The 18,095-nt window shown below is 47.9% G+C and overlaps 1 protein-coding gene across 1 annotated transcript in view; it reads left to right on the plus strand.

Annotated features, from left to right (window-relative positions):
* The window catches only part of LOC309568140 (von Willebrand factor A domain-containing protein 5A-like), a gene marked incomplete at its 5' end in the record, with an annotated part of 81,056 nt that extends 77,943 nt beyond the window's left edge, over positions 1-3,113 (plus strand). The window contains one exon of the mRNA XM_082273746.1: positions 2,856-3,113. Coding sequence (XP_082129872.1) covers positions 2,856-2,935 — 80 coding nt within the window. The 3' untranslated portion in view covers positions 2,936-3,113. The remainder of the gene's footprint in view (positions 1-2,855) is intronic.
* Between the last annotated feature and the right edge of the window lie 14,982 nt (positions 3,114-18,095).

Genomic DNA, 18,095 nt, shown 5'->3' on the forward strand with positions numbered 1-18,095 from the left:
AGTTATAATAAAGAAGACCTGCATGCAAAATCACGGACTCCAATACTGACCACTATTAATATGTTGTTCGCAGGGTCGGGAAGAGGAGTGGGCAGGAGGGGAAGATGCCCTGGGTGCTGTGGTATCATGTGAGGTGGGGGGAGCATCACAAGGAAGTTGGGGAAAAGGGATTTGTGTTGGGAGGGGGGATTTGGGGGGTTGGGGGGTGGCAGGGGATAAGGATTTTTTTAGGAGGGGAAATTGGGGGAGGTCTGCTAAGAGTGGTGATTTGAGGGGATTTATGTTGGAAGGGCAAGTGGGAAATTTGGTTGGATTGTGCTAGAAAAGGTAATATGGTGTGTGTGGGTGGGTGGGGGGGGGGGGGGGGTTTGTGCTGGGAGGGGAATTCTTTTTTTTGGGGGGGGGATTGGAACTTGTGCTAGCAGGAGGGATGATTGGGGTTATTTGTACTATGAGGGGACATTTAAGGGATTTGTGCTAAAATGGGGGATTGGGGAAAATGTGTGCTGGGAGGAGGGATTTGGAGTGGGCGGGGGGAGAGGATTTGTGCTCGGAGGGGAAATTTGAGGGGTATAGGATTTGTACTAGGAAGGGGGTAATTTTTTTCAGGGGGGGTGGATTTGTGCTGGGGGCATATGGAGAATGAGACAATTTGAGCTGGGGGGTTGGGGAGGCAAAGATTGGTGCTGGGAAGGGGATTTCAGCAGATGGTGGATTTGTACTGGGAGGAGGGGGAATTTATGCTTAGGTGGTAAGCATAAAGATTAGTGCTCGTTTTTTTTTTTTTTGGGGGGGGGGGGTTGAAACTTGTGCTAGCAGGAGGGATGATTGGGGGGGGTTTGTGCTATGAAGGGGACATTTAAGGGATTTGTGCTAAGATAGGGGATTGGGGAAAATTTGTGCTGGGAGAAAGTATTTGGACTGGGGGGAGAGGATTTGTGCCCGGAATGGAAATTTGAGGGGTATAGGATTTGTACTAGGAAGGGGGTAATTTTTTTCAGGGGGGCTGGGGGCATATGGAGAATGAGAATTGAGCTGGGGGGTTGGGGAGGCAAAGATTTGTGGTGGGAAGGGGATTTCAGCAGAGGGTGGATTTGTACTGGGAGGAGGGGGAATTTAGTGCTCTTTTTTTTGGGGGGGGGGGGGGATTTTTGCTGACACGTAATGTTCATACATCTTGGGGGCGGAGTTTGACATGTTCGCCCTGGGCTCTAGATGACCTTGTCCCGGCACTAGTTGTTCGTTAAGGAAAGAATTTAGACATTCTGATCATTTTTTTAGAATTTTTGTGATTTAGGTAATTTATGTTTATAGCGAACACACATGAATAGCGCACCGCCATCCATTCACATACTGCTGATCACTTTACGTTTCTGAGTACTTGAACATGGTGGGAGCAGCGATTCACATCACATAATTATCAATTATTTTGTTGTTCTACCACAGCAGCGAACCTTTTTCAATGATTCACAATAATTCTAGGAAAACTCCTCCTCTGTAACTCTAAACTGATAACTGTTAAAAAATTATAAAGCGCCACCTATGGAGATTTTTAAGTATCATAGTTTGTCGCCATTCCACGAGCGCGTGCAATCTTAACCTCTTGCCGACCGCCCACTGTAGTATTACTGCGACAGGGCGGCTCGGCTGCGCAAAACCACGTAGTACTACATGATTTTGAACCGCTCTCCCGCTTTGTTTAGACACAGCGGGAGGCAGGCCGTGGGAGGAGCGGTGGCGATTGCCGCCGGCCTCCCGTGATCGTCAGATAAACTGACAGAAGACCCGCCTGCTTATGTAAACAAAGCAAGCGAGTCTTCTGTCACACAGGCAGGGAGAGATCAGCAGTTTCAGCTAAGCTACAACCCCAATCTCTGTGCCGGTCACAGAACCCCCCCCCCCCCACACAGTCAGTAAGCATATTTAGGCACATATTAACCCCTTTGGTCACCCCCAGTATTAACCCCTTCCCTGCCAGTGTCATTTATACAGTAACAGTGCATAATATTTAGCACTGATTACTGTAGTAATATCACTGGTCCCCAAAAAGTGTGAAAAATGTCAGTTAGGGGTCCGATCTGTCCGCCGCAATGTCGCAGTCCCGCTATAAAACGCTGATCGCCGCCATTACTAATATAATAAAACAAAAAAATAAATAAAAAGTCCAAAAATCTATCCCGTAGTTTGTAAATGCCAGAACTTTTGCGCAAACCAATTAAAATACGCTTTTTGAGATTTTTTTTACCAAAAATATGTTGCAGAATACAAATTAGCCTAAACTGATAAAAAACATTTATTTTTATTTTTTTTATTGGGAATGTTTTATAGCAGAAAGTAAAAAATATGGCGTTTTTTTTGTTGCTCTTTTTTTTGTTTATAGCGCAAAATCTAAAAACCGCAGAGGTGATCAAATACCACCAAAAGAAAGCTCTATTTGTGGGGGAAAAAAGGACATCAATTGTATTTGGGTACAGCGTCGCACGACCACGCAATTTTTTGTTACAGTAACGCAGTGCCGAATCGCAAAAAATGGCCTGGTCATTAAGGGGGTAAAACCTTCCGGGGCTGAAGTGGTTAAAGTGTAACATGTTAGGTATCTTTTTACTCGGCATACCATCATCTTTGACATTATAAAAAACATTGGGCTAACTTTTCTGTTGCGCAAATACCGCATGACATAAAATATTGCAACGACCGCCATTTTATTCTCCAGAGTCATTAGAGACATCCAGAGACATTATATGAAATGTTTGGGGGGTTCTAAGTAATTTTCTAGCAAAAAAAAAATGATTTTAACTTGTAAGCAACAAATGTCATAAATAAGCCTGGTCTTTAATAGGTTAATGTGTCCTCAGGGTCCTGTCTGGGTGAGCTGGTCCGGGCCGGAAATGTGCTGCTGAAATCCTCGGTGGACCCGAAAGTGTTTGGTCTGTGAGAAGAGAGACTTCTGGAGAAACCTAGATGGCGGAAGGCTTTTCCTGCTGGTTTCCAGATGTTCTGCACTACGGGATGCCTCTTCTTTGCCTAGCCAGTGTTGTGCCTTTGTACTGCACTCCTCTATGTGTGAGCCCTATCAGTGTTAGATGTGTTGGGTTTACTGTTTGGGGTATGACAACTGTTTGCACTATGTATATTTTTTTTTTGCTCTTTGCTATCCTGCAGTCTTTTTATATATCAAAAAGCAGCATTTACTGTATTTTTTATATTTGCAGAGCAAAAGCACTTTACAATTCCCATCTGCAGTGTCACGTCTAATAAATATCTCCGTCCAGTCTCGTCTCCCCGATAAATTAGATGTAATAAATATACACAACTGCCATTTTTATATTGTTATCACTTTTATCATCCTTGGTTTTAGCTCAGTGCTGCTGATCTCCTGCAGTCTCTTTCCAGCCGCTTCCTGTCTGCATGCACTCCAGAGATGGATGCCTGCTATTTCTCAGTGAGCCATGCCTGGGTAATGCATTGGAAGGGATCCTTGCAGTCTTTAACAGGGGTGCATGTGGCAGGGTGACAACACAGAAAAAGAACAGTTAGGAGACAGTTGTCACCCCATAACAGGAAGTGTCTGAATATGCATCTTCAGGGCAGGAGCATTGGGGAGTCTTCTAATGAAAGCTGCAGATTATAAAAGATTGAAAACAGGATGATCCAGGAAGTGTGTGAAGAACCGGGGACGGATCTAAATTTCTGGCAGGATCAAAGTATTTTTTATTTTTTGTACCTTTTGAACAGCTTTAATAAAACACGTTCATTGGTATATTTTACAGATAGTGTTGAGCGAACACGGACTGTATTATTCGTGTTCGTACCGAATAATTGGATTTTTTGTACCCGAACACGGACACGGACACTTTACTGTATGTTCGGGTAAAAATCCGTGTTCGGTCGTTTTATTTCCGGGTTTTGCATGCTTTGGCGCTCTTTTCATGGCGGGCTTTCAACAGCCAATCAACAATCGTTTAACTGGTGTGCCTTAAGCCATCCCAGCCATGCCTGCAAATGTCTCAGTAGCTGTGATTGGCCGTCTGAAGCATGTGACCAAGTCTTTATAAGTTCGAGGCAGCCGCAGCGGCGTCATTCTGCTGCTTAGATTCAGGGACAGAGCACACATCAACGTGCTGGCTGCTGATTAGGGAAAGATAGGCAGGAAAAAACCATTTGTGTCCGGATAGAATTGAGGGACAGGTCGGAGTGTTTAGGCAGGGCGAGTTGTAGGCATTTTAGGGATAGAGTCTGCTGAATTATAGGGTCAGTGTCTTCTACAAACTACAATCGATATTGCTGTGTGGGGGGTGGGGTCTGCACTCAATCCTGATCTACGATCTCTTCTCAATCCTGTTAGGGACAGAGTCTGCTGAATTTTAGGGAAACTGTGTTCTACAAACTACAATCGATATTGCTGTGTGGTGTGGGATTGGAGATAGGCAGGTGTCAGTGATCCACATCCATTTTTCTGTGTGTGAGCTGCAGTGAACACAATCTTTTTGGGCTGCAGTGAACACAATCTTTTTGGGCTGCAGTGAACACAATCTTTTTGGGCTGCAGTGAACACAATCTTTTTGGGCTGCAGTGAACACAATCTTTTTGGGGTGCAGTGAACAAAATCTTTTTGGGGTGCAGTGAACACAATCCTTTTTGGTGTGCAGTGAACACAATCTTTGTGGGGTGCAGTGAACAAAATCCTTTGTGGGGTGCAGTGAACACAATCTTTTTGGGGTGCAGTGAACAAAATCCTTTTTGGGGTGCAGTGAACAACATCCTTTTTGGGGTGCAGTGAACACAATCTTTTTGGGGTGCAGTGAACAAAATCCTTTGTGGGGTGCAGTGAACACAATCTTTTTGGGGTGCAGTGAACACAATCTTTTTGGGGTGGAGTGAACAACATCCTTTTTGGGGTGCAGTGAACAAAATCCTTTTTGGGGTGCAGTGAACAAAATCATTTTTGGGGTGCAGTGAACACAATCTTTTTGGGGTGCAGTGAACACAATCTTTGTGGGGTGCAGTGAACACAATCTTTTTGGGGTGGAGTGAACAACATCCTTTTTGGGGTGCAGTGAACAACATCCTTTTTGGGGTGCAGTGAACACAATCTTTTTGGGGTGCAGTGAACACAATCTTTGTGGGGTACAGTGAACAGAATCTTTGTGGGGTGCAGTGAACACAATCTTTGGGGGGTACAGTGAACACAATCTTTGTGAGGTGCAGTGAACACAATCTTTGTGGGGTGCAGTGAACACAATCATTGTGGGGTGCAGTGAACTCAATCTTTGTGGGGTACAGTGAACACAATCTCATACTGAAGGTTTGAGGGTGCTGCCTGTTCCATACTCCCCCTACTCCTCATCTAGCCTTTTAGGGGTACAAACAATAGTAATTGGGGCCTAGTGTGGTTGTGTACGTGTGATATACATACACTTTTTTGGGATCATATTTTCTATTCCGCTATTTAATCAAAAACCTTTGGGGATCAGTTAAATTGGGGGATAGTCTGTGTTGGTACGTGTGAGAGAGATCCACCTTTCCAAGTTGTTGGGGTTCATCTCATACTTCTGAAGGTTTGAGGGTGCTGCCTGTTCCATACTCCCCCTACTCCTAGCCTTTTAGGGGTACAAACAATAGTAATTGGGGCCTAGTGTGGTTGTGTACGTGTGATATACATACACTTTTTTGGGATCATATTTTCTATTCCGCTATTTAATCAAAAACCTTTGGGGATCAGTTAAATTGGGGGATAGTCTGTGTTGGTACGTGTGAGAGAGATCCACCTTTCCAAGTTGTTGGGGTTCATCTCATACTTCTGAAGGTTTGAGGGTGCTGCCTGTTCCATACCCCCCCTACTCCTAGCCTTTTAGGGGTACAAACAATAGTAATTGGGGCCTAGTGTGGTTGTGTACGTGTGATATACATACACTTTTTTGGGATCATATTTTCTATTCCGCTATTTAATCAAAAACCTTTGGGGATCAGTTAAATTGGGGGATAGTCTGTGTTGGTACGTGTGAGAGAGATCCACCTTTCCAAGTTGTTGGGGTTCATCTCATACTTCTGAAGGTTTGAGGGTGCTGCCTGTTCCATACTCCCCCTACTCCTAGCCTTTTAGGGGTACAAACAATAGTAATTGGGGCCTAGTGTGGTTGTGTACGTGTGATATACATACACTTTTTTGGGATCATATTTTCTATTCCGCTATTTAATCAAAAACCTTTGGGGATCAGTTAAATTGGGGGATAGTCTGTGTTGGTACGTGTGAGAGAGATCCACCTTTCCAAGTTGTTGAGGTTCATCTCATACTTCTGAAGGTTTGAGGGTGCTGCCTGTTCCATACTCCCCCTACTCCTAGCCTTTTAGGGGTACAAACAATAGTAATTGGGGCCTAGTGTGGTTGTGTACGTGTGATATACATACACTTTTTTGGGATCATATTTTCTATTCCGCTATTTAATCAAAAACCTTTGGGGATCAGTTAAATTGGGGGATAGTCTGTGTTGGTACGTGTGAGAGAGATCCACCTTTCCAAGTTGTTGGGGTTCATCTCATACTTCTGAAGGTTTGAGGGTGCTGCCTGTTCCATACTCCCCCTACTCCTAGCCTTTTAGGGGTACAAACAATAGTAATTGGGGCCTAGTGTGGTTGTGTACGTGTGATATACATACACTTTTTTGGGATCATATTTTCTATTCCGCTATTTAATCAAAAACCTTTGGGGATCAGTTAAATTGGGGGATAGTCTGTGTTGGTACGTGTGAGAGAGATCCACCTTTCCAAGTTGTTGGGGTTCATCTCATACTTCTGAAGGTTTGAGGGTGCTGCCTGTTCCATACCCCCCCTACTCCTAGCCTTTTAGGGGTACAAACAATAGTAATTGGGGCCTAGTGTGGTTGTGTACGTGTGATATACATACACTTTTTTGGGATCATATTTTCTATTCCGCTATTTAATCAAAAACCTTTGGGGATCAGTTAAATTGGGGGATAGTCTGTGTTGGTACGTGTGAGAGAGATCCACCTTTCCAAGTTGTTGAGGTTCATCTCATACTTCTGAAGGTTTGAGGGTGCTGCCTGTTCCATACTCCCCCTACTCCTAGCCTTTTAGGGGTACAAACAATAGTAATTGGGGCCTAGTGTGGTTGTGTACGTGTGATATACATACACTTTTTTGGGATCATATTTTCTATTCCGCTATTTAATCAAAAACCTTTGGGGATCAGTTAAATTGGGGGATAGTCTGTGTTGGTACGTGTGAGAGAGATCCACCTTTCCAAGTTGTTGGGGTTCATCTCATACTTCTGAAGGTTTGAGGGTGCTGCCTGTTCCATACTCCCCCTACTCCTAGCCTTTTAGGGGTACAAACAATAGTAATTGGGGCCTAGTGTGGTTGTGTACGTGTGATATACATACACTTTTTTGGGATCATATTTTCTATTCCGCTATTTAATCAAAAACCTTTGGGGATCAGTTAAATTGGGGGATAGTCTGTGTCGGTACGTGTGAGAGAGATCCACCTTTCCAAGTTGTTGGGGTTCATCTCATACTTCTGAAGGTTTGAGGGTGCTGCCTGTTCCATACTCCCCCTACTCCTCATCTAGCCTTTTAGGGGTACAAACAATAGTAATTGGGGCCTAGTGTGGTTGTGTACGTGCGAGATACATACACTTTTTTTGATCATATTTCCTATTCCGCTATTCAATAAAAACCTTTGAGGATCAATTGAATTGCGGGATAGTCTGTGTCGGTACGTGTGAGAGAGATCCACCTTTCCAAGTTGTTGGGGTTCATCTCATACTTCTGAAGGTTTGAGGGTGCTGCCTGTTCCATACCCCCCCTACTCCTCATCTAGCCTTTTAGGGGTACAAACAATAGTAATTGGGGCCTAGTGTGGTTGTGTACGTGCGAGATACATACACTTTTTTTGATCATATTTCCTATTCCGCTATTCAATAAAAACCTTTGAGGATCAATTGAATTGCGGGATAGTCTGTGTCGGTACGTGTGAGAGAGATCCACCTTTCCAAGTTGTTGGGGTTCATCTCATACTTCTGAAGGTTTGAGGGTGCTGCCTGTTCCATACCCCCCCTACTCCTCATCTAGCCTTTTAGGGGTACAAACAATAGTAATTGGGGCCTAGTGTGGTTGTGTACGTGCGAGATACATACACTTTTTTTGATCATATTTCCTATTCCGCTATTCAATAAAAACCTTTGAGGATCAATTGAATTGCGGGATAGTCTGTGTCGGTACGTGTGAGAGAGATCCACCTTTCCAAGTTGTTGGGGTTCATCTCATACTTCTGAAGGTTTGAGGGTGCTGCCTGTTCCATACCCCCCCTACTCCTCATCTAGCCTTTTAGGGGTACAAACAATAGTAATTGGGGCCTAGTGTGGTTGTGTACGTGTGATATACATACACTTTTTTTGGATCATATTTTCTATTCCGCTATTCAATAAAAACCTTTCTAGGGCAAGATCTTAAATTACAGAAATATGAGGAGACCGTCAAATAAGGGCCGTGGCCTGGGTCGTGGTGCTGCTGGTAGAGCTCCTGTTGCAAGGAGAGGACATGGTCGATCTGTGCCAGCTACACGCACAAGTGAAACACCTTCCTCAAGTGTGAGTAGGCGACAGAACCTGCATCAGTATTTGGTAGGGCATCAAACGCCCCTAGAAGTGATGAGGCCAGAACAAGTTGAGGCGATAGTAGATTGGTTTGCTGCTGACAGTGCCTCCAGTTCCTTCACATTGTCTCCCACCCAGTCTACTGCAGAAAGGTCAGAGTTGGCACCTGCAGCCAATGTCCAACCGTCTTTCACCTCACCCCCTTGCAAATCAGGCCAGCAGTCTGAGCCCCAAGCCATACAGCAGTCTCTTATTCTTTTTGAGGACTCTGTCAGCAGGGTTTCCCAGGGCCATCCACCTAGCCCTGCCCCAGAAGTGGAAGAGATTGAGTGCAGCGATGCCCAACCACTTATTTCTCAAGATGAGTACATGCAAGGATCATCGCAGCACGTCTCCGATGATGACGAAACGCAGGTGCCAACTGCTGCGGCGTTCAGCATTGTGGAGACCGACAAGGAGGGCAGGGGTGAAGACTGGGTGGAAGATGATGTGGAGGACGATGAGGTCCTCGACCCCACATGGAATGAACGTCATGCAGGTGAACTGAGTAGTTTGGAGGAAGAGGCGGTGGTCGCACAGAGCCACCAGCACAGCAGAAGAGGGAGCAGGGTGCAGAAGCGGAGCGGCCGTGCCCTAGACACTACGCCCGCTACTGCCCAACGCAGCAAGGGAACGAGCGCACCAAAGTCAGCTCAAAGGAGTTCTCTAGCGTGGAAGTTCTTTAGAAAATGTGCTGATGACAGGACACGAGTGGTTTGCACCCTGTGCAATCAGAGCTTGAAGCGAGGCATGAACCTTCTCAACCTGAGCACAACCTGCATGATCAGGCATCTAAGTGCAAAGCACGAGCTGCAGTGGAGTACACACCTTCAAAACCAAGAAACGTCTCTGGCTCATCCTGCTTCCTCTTCTGCTGCAGTCTCGGCCGCTCCAGCCACATCTGTAGTGATACCGGCACCTGCCACCCCGCAAACAGACGATCTGTCAGCAACACCACCACCTGGGTCACCAACAACCATCTCCACAATGTCCCGTGGAAGCGTTCAGCTTTCCATCTCCCAAACACTTGAGAGGAAGAGGAAGTACCCCCCTACCCACCCGCGATCCCTGGCCCTGAATGCCAGCATTTCAAAATTATTGGCCTTTGAAATGCTGTCATTCCGTCTGGTGGAGACGCACAGTTTTAAAAACCTTATGTCGGTGGCTGTCCCACAGTACGTCGTGCCCAGCCGCCACTACTTTTCCAGGCAAGCCATCCCTTCCCTGCACAACCAAGTGGGGGAAAAAATCAGGTGTGCACTGCGCAACGCCATCTGTGCCAAGGTCCACCTAACTACGGATACGTGGACCAGTAAGCACGGTCAGGGGCGTTATATCTCCCTAACGGCACACTGGGTAAATGCAGTGGCGGATGGGCCTGAGGCGGATAGCAATTTGGCGCATGTCCTTCGACCACCGAGGATTGCAGGGCGCTTCAGTTTGCCTCCTGTTCCTAACTCCTCCTACTCCGCTTCCTCATCCTCTACCGCCTCCTCATCCGGACAGCGTAACACCTTCACCACCAACTTCAGCACGGCCAGGGGTAAACGACAGCAGGCAGTTTTACAACTTGCCTGTTTGGGGGACAAACCACACACCGCGCAGGAGTTGTGGAGGAGCATGGAACAGCAGACAAATGAGTGGTTGCTGCCAGCGAGCCTCAAGCCCGGCCTGGTGGTGTGCGATAACGGGCGAAATCTCATAGCAGCTCTGGGCCTAGCCGGTTTGACGCACATCCCTTGCCTGGCGCATGTGCTGAATTTGGTGGTGCAGAGGTTCCTTAAAAACTACCCCGATATGTCAGAGCTGCTGCAGAAAGTGCGGGCCGTTTGTGCGCACTTTCGGCGTTCTCACCCTGCTGCTGCTCGCCTGGCAGCGCTGCAGCGTAACTTCGGCCTTCCCGCTCACCGCCTCATATGTGACGTGCCCACAAGGTGGAACTCCACCTTGCACATGCTGGAAAGACTGTGCGAGCAGCAGCAGGCCATAGTGGAGTTTCAGCTGCAGCACGCACGCGTGAGTCGCTCTGCGGAACAGCACCACTTCACCACCAATAACTGGGCCTCCATGCGAGACCTGTGTGCCTTGTTGCGCTGTTTTGAGTACTCCACCAACATGGCCAGTGGCAATGACGCCGTTCTCAGCTTAACTATCCCACTTCTATGCCTCCTTGAAAAAACAATTCGGGCGATGATGGAAGAGGATGTGGCACAGGATGAGGAGGAGGAGGAGGATGAAGAGGTAACATTTCCAAGGCTTTCAGGGCAGTCATTCGCAAGGGGCTCCGAGGGTGGGTTCCTGCACACGCAAACGCCAGGGACGCAATTGTCCAGCAGGGGCACAGTTCTGGAGGATGAGGAGGATGAGGAGGAGGAGGAGCTGGAGGAGGAGATGGAACCATGTTCACAGCAGGGTGGCACCCAGGCCAGCTCATGGCCATCACTGGTGCGTGGCTGGGGGGATACAGAGGACACGGACCATACACCTCCCACAGAGGACAGCCTTTCGTTGCCTCTGGGCAGCCTGGCACACATGAGCGATTACATGCTGCAGTGTCTCCACAACGACCGCCGAGTTGCCCACATTCTAACTTGTGCTGATTACTGGGTGGCCACACTGCTGGATCCCCGTTACAAGGACAACGTACCGTCCTTAATTCACTCACTGGAGCGCGATCGCAAGATGCGCGAGTACAAGCGCACGCTGGTAGACGCCATGCTGCTGGCATTCCCATCTGACAGCGGGGCCACAGTGGAAGCACAAGGCAGAGGAGGAGGAGGAGGAGGTCGCCAACGCAACCAGGGCACCGCCAGCACCTCAGAAGGCAGGGTTAGCATGGCCGAAATGTGGAAAAGCTTTGTCAGCACGCCACAACAAACAGCAGCACCAGCAGCTCAGATGGAACGTCTTAGCAGGAGGCAGCATTTTACCAACATGGTGGAGCAGTATGTGTGCACACGCCTACATGTAGTGAATGACGGGTCTGCCCCCTTCAACTTCTGGGTCTCCAAATTGGGCACATGGCCTGAGCTTGCCCTTTACGCCTTGGAGGTGCTGGCGTGCCCTGCAGCCAGTGTATTATCTGAACGGGTATTTAGCACGGCTGGGGGCGTTATAACAGACAAGCGCAGCCGCCTGTCCAGAGACAATGTGGACAAGCTCACGTTCATTAAAATGAACCAGGCATGGATCCCACGGGACTTTTCCGTACCTTGTGCAGAATAGCAATGGATACCGACCTTACCCACCCATTGTTCCATTTTTGCTCTTTCTCACTCTTTTGGGGTGTACCCTCATTTAAAATTTGTGAAAAGAAGCAGTGTTGGCTACCTCGTCCTCCTCCTCAGGGCCAGATTAATGTAGGGGCTATTGGAGCTGCAGCTCCAGGCCCCTACCTTTTATATAGGCCCCGGGTTGGCCATATTCACTGTTACCGCTCTTCTGTCACTTGTAAACACAGAAGTCTGGCTTCTATGCTCGCTTCCCCAGGCAGCACCCTCAGAACCTCCCCACACAGCGTGAAGGCCGGACAAGGAGGGACAGTTGGCGATGCATGGATGTGTTTATGGGCTTCAGAGACAGCATCCCATGTTGAATTAGGCATGCATGGCTGCACCCTTCCTCCTCTGGGTGCATGGCAAGGCACGGCCCTAAGGCCCTTCAAAATCCTCAGCACCAAGCCCATGATGCTGTTAATCCGGCCCTGGTCCTCCTCCACCGCCGCTTCCACCTACACCGCCCATAGGTGTGCGCAGCCTATTGCATTAAGGTGTGCACCCCAAAGTTGAAATACACATGCATGTGTTTGCCAGCAGGGAGAGTAATGTATCGGGGCCATGTACCTGTAGGCAAGGAGAAATAGAGCAGAGCAGGTCCCAGGGAGATCTTTCCCATCTCCTCACTGGCAATGCTATGTGCCCTAGGTGATTAGGGTGTGCCCAGGCACACCCAGCACACCCTGTGCGCACGCCTATGTCACCGCCACATCCACCACCACCTCAACCTCCCTCCTACTCCATATGGGCCTCGTCCTTCAGAGATGAAGAAGAACATTGTTTTATTTTTCTGTTTTTTTTTGTTGTTTTAAGTTATTTCCCTATCCACATTTGTTTGCAGAGCACTTGCCATGCTCTTAATTACGTTTTGCTGCCATTTGCAGCACTCTAGCCCTTTCCTTTGGTGTTTTAGAGCCATTTTAGTGCCTTAAAGTTCGGGTCCCCATTGACTTCAATGGGGTTCGGTGTCCGGGAAAAGTTCGGTAAAAGTCCGGGACACGGACCCGGACTTTTTTTTAAAGTTCGGCCGAACCCGTCGAACACGGACATCTAGGTGTCCGCTCAACCCTATTTACAGACCAAAATGAAGCAAATAAGTTCATCGTTCGAGTTCACATACACTGATATCCTTGTCCACCCATGCTTCTAGCAGGACTCTGCGCCTGTTTTGTAAGGTGTAATTACTGGTTGCATCCATAGGTGTCACTGCAGGTAAAATGTGTCTATGCCCCTTCCAGTTTTGGAGGGGGTGACATATGGAGTTGTCAGAATCTTTGTTTTACAGCAGGGGTCTCCATACTACTGCCTGGGGGTCAAATCTGACCCACTGCAAGATTGCAGTATGTAAGGGGCTGGGGGGCTCTGATAGGGACCCTGATGTGAGGGGGGCTCTGATGGAGACCCTGATGTAAGGGGGGCTCTGGTGGGGACCCTGATGCAAGGGAGGCTCTGATGGGGAACCTGATGTAAGGGAGGCTCTGATGGGGACCCTGAGGTAAGGGGGGGGGGGGCTCTGGTGGGGAACCTGATGTAAGGGAAGTTCTGATGGGGAACCTGATGTAAGGGAGGCTCTGATGGGGACCCTGATGTAAGGGGGGCTCTGGTGGGGGACCTGATGTAAGGGAAGCTCTGATGGAGACTGATGTAAAGGGGTATTCTTAATGGAGAACCTGATGTAAGGTAGGCTCTGATGTAAAGGGGTATTCTGATGGGGAACCTGATGTAAGGGAGGCTCTGATGGGGACCCTGATGTAAGGGGGGGGGGGCTCTGATGGGGAACCTGATGTAAGGGAGGCTCTGATGTAAAGGGGTATTCTGATGGGGAACCTGATGTAAGGTAGGCTCTGATGGAGACTCTGATGTAAAGGGGTATTCTGATGGGGAACCTGATGTAAGGGAGGCTCTGATGGGGACCCTGATGTAAGGGGGGGGGCTCTGATGGGGAACCTGATGTAAGGGGGTATTCTGATGGGGAACCTGATGTAAGGGGGGACTCTGGTGAGGTCATTTGACTATAGGCTGGACAAGAAGGTGTTAAATTGAACAGGTCAGCTCATCCAGAACCAATATTTCAATATTTAGATAATGCTGGAGATTTCGATTTTGCTGACAGTTTGTTTTAAAGGGAACTGTCTGTAGTGCCCAGGTCTGTACACCTGCTGTGCCCATTATGAGGGGTTCCCACCATCCCTGTGCTGAGTTCCCAGGTCTGTACACCTGCTGTGCCCATTATGAGGGGTTCTCACCATCCCTGTGCTGAGTTCCCGGGTCTGTACACCTGCTGTGCCCATTATGAGGGGTTCTCACTTCCCACCAATGCACCCCATTACCACAGTGGCTTGATTTTGTAGTGAGGAGGGTCAGAACGTGACGAGGAGAGAAGAGTTGGAATGGTATGGGCAGCGACTATCATGCAACAAATGAATGAACTGTGGAGTGACATTTATTTTTTTGGCACACATAAACTCAGTCCACCAATCCTTGGTAATATATAACAAACCATCGGGCAAAAGCAAGTGCAACCAAAACTTTGTTCTGCTTCACACGATCCAAAATTCTCCCGCACTCCTCCACAGCTTTCCAACCTGCTTCACATAGGTCCATGGAATGCAAGAAAAGAAATCCCCGTCTACACTTACACCGAGGCCCCATTTACACCTCCATGTTGACTGCCTGAGAGTTTTTTGTGCCTTTTTTTTTTGCGACAAACATAGAGTGGCCTATTTATTTTAATGGGCTGCCCTACCCATGACCAATGTGCTAAAAAAGCTTGTGAACCTTCTTTAGGGGTGCGTTTTTTACTCCACATTGTTTGTCACACGTTTTGCTGTGCGCAAAGACACATGTTTGGGTGCCAGAAACAAGTAATGGCACTGCAAGAGTGCCACGTGTTTGTTGTGTATTCCATGAAAAATCGCGTTCATGGAGCGTGCAGATGAGAATGATGCAGCCAGGAATGAGACCTACAGACCCCCCTTGTCATCATGTCATGTCTCTGTCATCATGTCAATGTCTTTGTTCCCACAACACTCAGTGCATTTATAATGTATTATGCCATTGTATCTGCTGCCACCTTGTGGACAAAATAGTTACATACTAGAATTGAGTATGCCAAGATAACCATTGCTAGTCCATCAAACTCCCTCATTTGTTACAAAGCAACCATTAGTTTTAGTGCCGGTTCACACTGTTCCGACTTGTCAGGCGACTTGTTTGCCTGACAAGTCGCGGACCGTGCTGTGCAATTGGAACCGTTCTAATAGGAGCGACTCAGGTTCCTGCACTACTTTTGGACAAAGTCGGAGTGACTTGCATTGACTTCCATTATGTGAAGTCGGTGCAAGTCGCGCCGAAGTCACGGTGCACGGCGACTTCATTAAGTCGCCCCGAAGTGTGAACCGACTCTTAGGGCCAGTTCAAACTGACTTTCGCTAACATGAATAATGAATGCACATTTCCATTTTAGTCGCGTTTTAATGCACGCTGACGCCCATTGACATACATTTTGATGTCCATTGACATGCATGTGGAGTGTTATGGTGTGAATAGGACACATTGGAAATGATTGTTTTTCAGATGTCCTTCCAGTGTGAATTGGCCCTTTACTGTTAGGCCTCATGCACATGGGCATGCAGGGCCATCTTACTGAATGGGCATGCTGGGCAGGTGCCCTGGGGCCCCACTTGCCCAGGGGCCCCATCTGCCCAGAGACCCAGCCCCAGCCAAGCATTAGTCCCGATTCCTGTGTGCATCCCGCTGCAAAACTTAGCAGATGGCAAGCACCTGTCAGCCCTGTGTTGCTGTCAGGCCACTTGGACCGTGGAGGGGGAGCCCACAACTGCAGGAATGCCTGTCCGCCTCCAGGGGAACAGGCACACACAGGACAGTCGAGTCTGACTCCCATCCATGTGTGTGTTTATCGGACCCAGCAGCCGAACTTGGAAGCTGTCATTAGCCTGCCACTGCTGTACCAATAAATATCGCCTTATCGATAATTAGCATTTTTATACTCGTGGGTGATTGTGTAGGCGGGGCCCCAATGCACTGCATTGCCCGGGACACTTTAATGCTCTTAAGATGGCACTGTGGGCATGAAAAATTCAGCTTTCAGAGCAGGGGCATACCTACAGGGGTTGCAATTGCAACCGGGCCCCATGCTCCAGGAGGCCTGTGCGGCTCCCTTGTACACCTGGATAGGAGGGGCGGCGGGGGCAGCATGTAGAGAAATCACTGTCATTCTTTTTCCTCTTGTAGCTGCAAGAGGAAAATGGAGGAGATTGGTTCCTCTGTATGCTGCCCCCGCCACTCCTCCTATCCAGTCCACTTGTGTTCTGCTGTCTCTGGGCCCCTGTGACATTGTAAAAAAATAAAATAGAATTATAAAAAATAATACAATTAAAATACCAAAATATAAAAACTACTGACACCAGTGGGTGAACTTCCAGGATAACAAAGGTCACACTTTCAACCGGGCCCTGGCATTCCACCACCGTGGGGAGGCCCCAAAATGGCAGGAAGGGGGCCCACTGCAGAACTTGTGAAAGGGTCCTGCTGTGGGACCGTAATAAAGGGCCCCGAAACAAGAGTAAAGGACCCCAGGATCAGTGATAAGAGCCCCAGACTTAAAGGGAAGGGGTCCGGGGGCCCTTCATGGTTTCTTGCACCACGGCCCTGAAGGTTCTAGTTACGCCTCTGTTTCAGAGGCAATCTGGCACTTTTTATAAAGCCCCTGAACACAGCTGCATGTTAACTAATGTGACCATGCATGTGCAGTGATTTAAATACGTATTTGTGTGCTGCATTCAGGGGCGTAAAAAATGCCTCACACTAGCATTCCTGGAAAAGCCCATTTGTGTTTTTTACATGGAGGCGGAATGCATCTCAGTGTCTAGAGTTAAATAAATTTCTAGCCAACAGAATGAGTTTAAATGCATACACTTCAAAATGTCATATGTCTGTAAACAAGCTGGGTGGGGCAATGTAGTGGGATGCTGGTACATGCACACTAGACTCTGAGAGCGAGGGATTATTGCAATGGTGTGACGCTTCATTCATATTGCATGTTGTCAGTCCTCAGTGCTGGGCAGAGCACTTGCTTTGTGAGTACAAATTGTTTTTAATGGGTGTTCTAATAAAGTTACATTGTTGCACTATGAGCCTTTTTTCTCTGTGATTTACTTGCTATTATTTAATAATACTAAAGAGCCGGGATGTCATCCACCTCCCTGTTCATCAGACACTTTTTGATCAGTTTGTAATGAGAGGTTAGACAAATCTGGAGAGGGATTCTGAGTTGCTGGGGGGCACTTATGAAGGATCTGATTGAAAGCTCAATGTTAGGTAATGGGAGGTGAATGTAAACGAACAGATAAGGGATGACATTTTATGGGCATGGTGGGTTTGACTACCCACATATATAAACATATCTCCGACTCGGACTATCCTGGAATCCGCAGGACTGATAAACATACCTCCTGACCATCCCGGATTCCACTGGACTGATAAAAATACCTCCTGACCATCCCGGATTCCGCAGGCCTGATAAACATACCTCCCAACCATCCCGGATTCCGCAGGACTGATAAACATACCTCCCAACCATCCCGGATTCCGCAGGACTGATAAACATACCTCCCAACCATCCCGGATTCCGCAGGACTGATAAACATACCTCCCAACCATCCCGGATTCCACAGGACTGATAAACGTATCTCCTGACCATCCAGGATTCTGAAGGACTGATAAACATACCTCCCGACCATCCCGGATTCCGCTGGACTGATAAACATACCTCCTGACCATCCTAGATTCCGCTGGACTGATAAACATACCTCCTGACCATCCTAGATTCCGCTGGACTGATAAACATACCTCCTGACCATCCTAGATTCCGCTGGACTGATAAACATACCTCCTGACCATCCTAGATTCCGCTGGACTGATAAACGTATCTCCTGACCATCCTAGATTCCGCTGGACTGATAAACGTATCTCCTGACCATCCCGGATTCCACTGGACTGAAAAACATATCCCCCAACCATCCCGGATTCCGTTGGACTGATAAACATATCTCCTGACTATCTCTGATTCCGCAGGACTGATAAAGATACCTTCTGACCATCCCGGATTCCGCTGGACTAATAAACATACCTCCCGACCATCCCGG

Source organism: Pelophylax lessonae (genome assembly GCF_965119305.1).
Source record: "Pelophylax lessonae genome assembly, chromosome: 1".
Classification (NCBI taxonomy): Eukaryota; Metazoa; Chordata; class Amphibia; order Anura; family Ranidae; genus Pelophylax; species Pelophylax lessonae.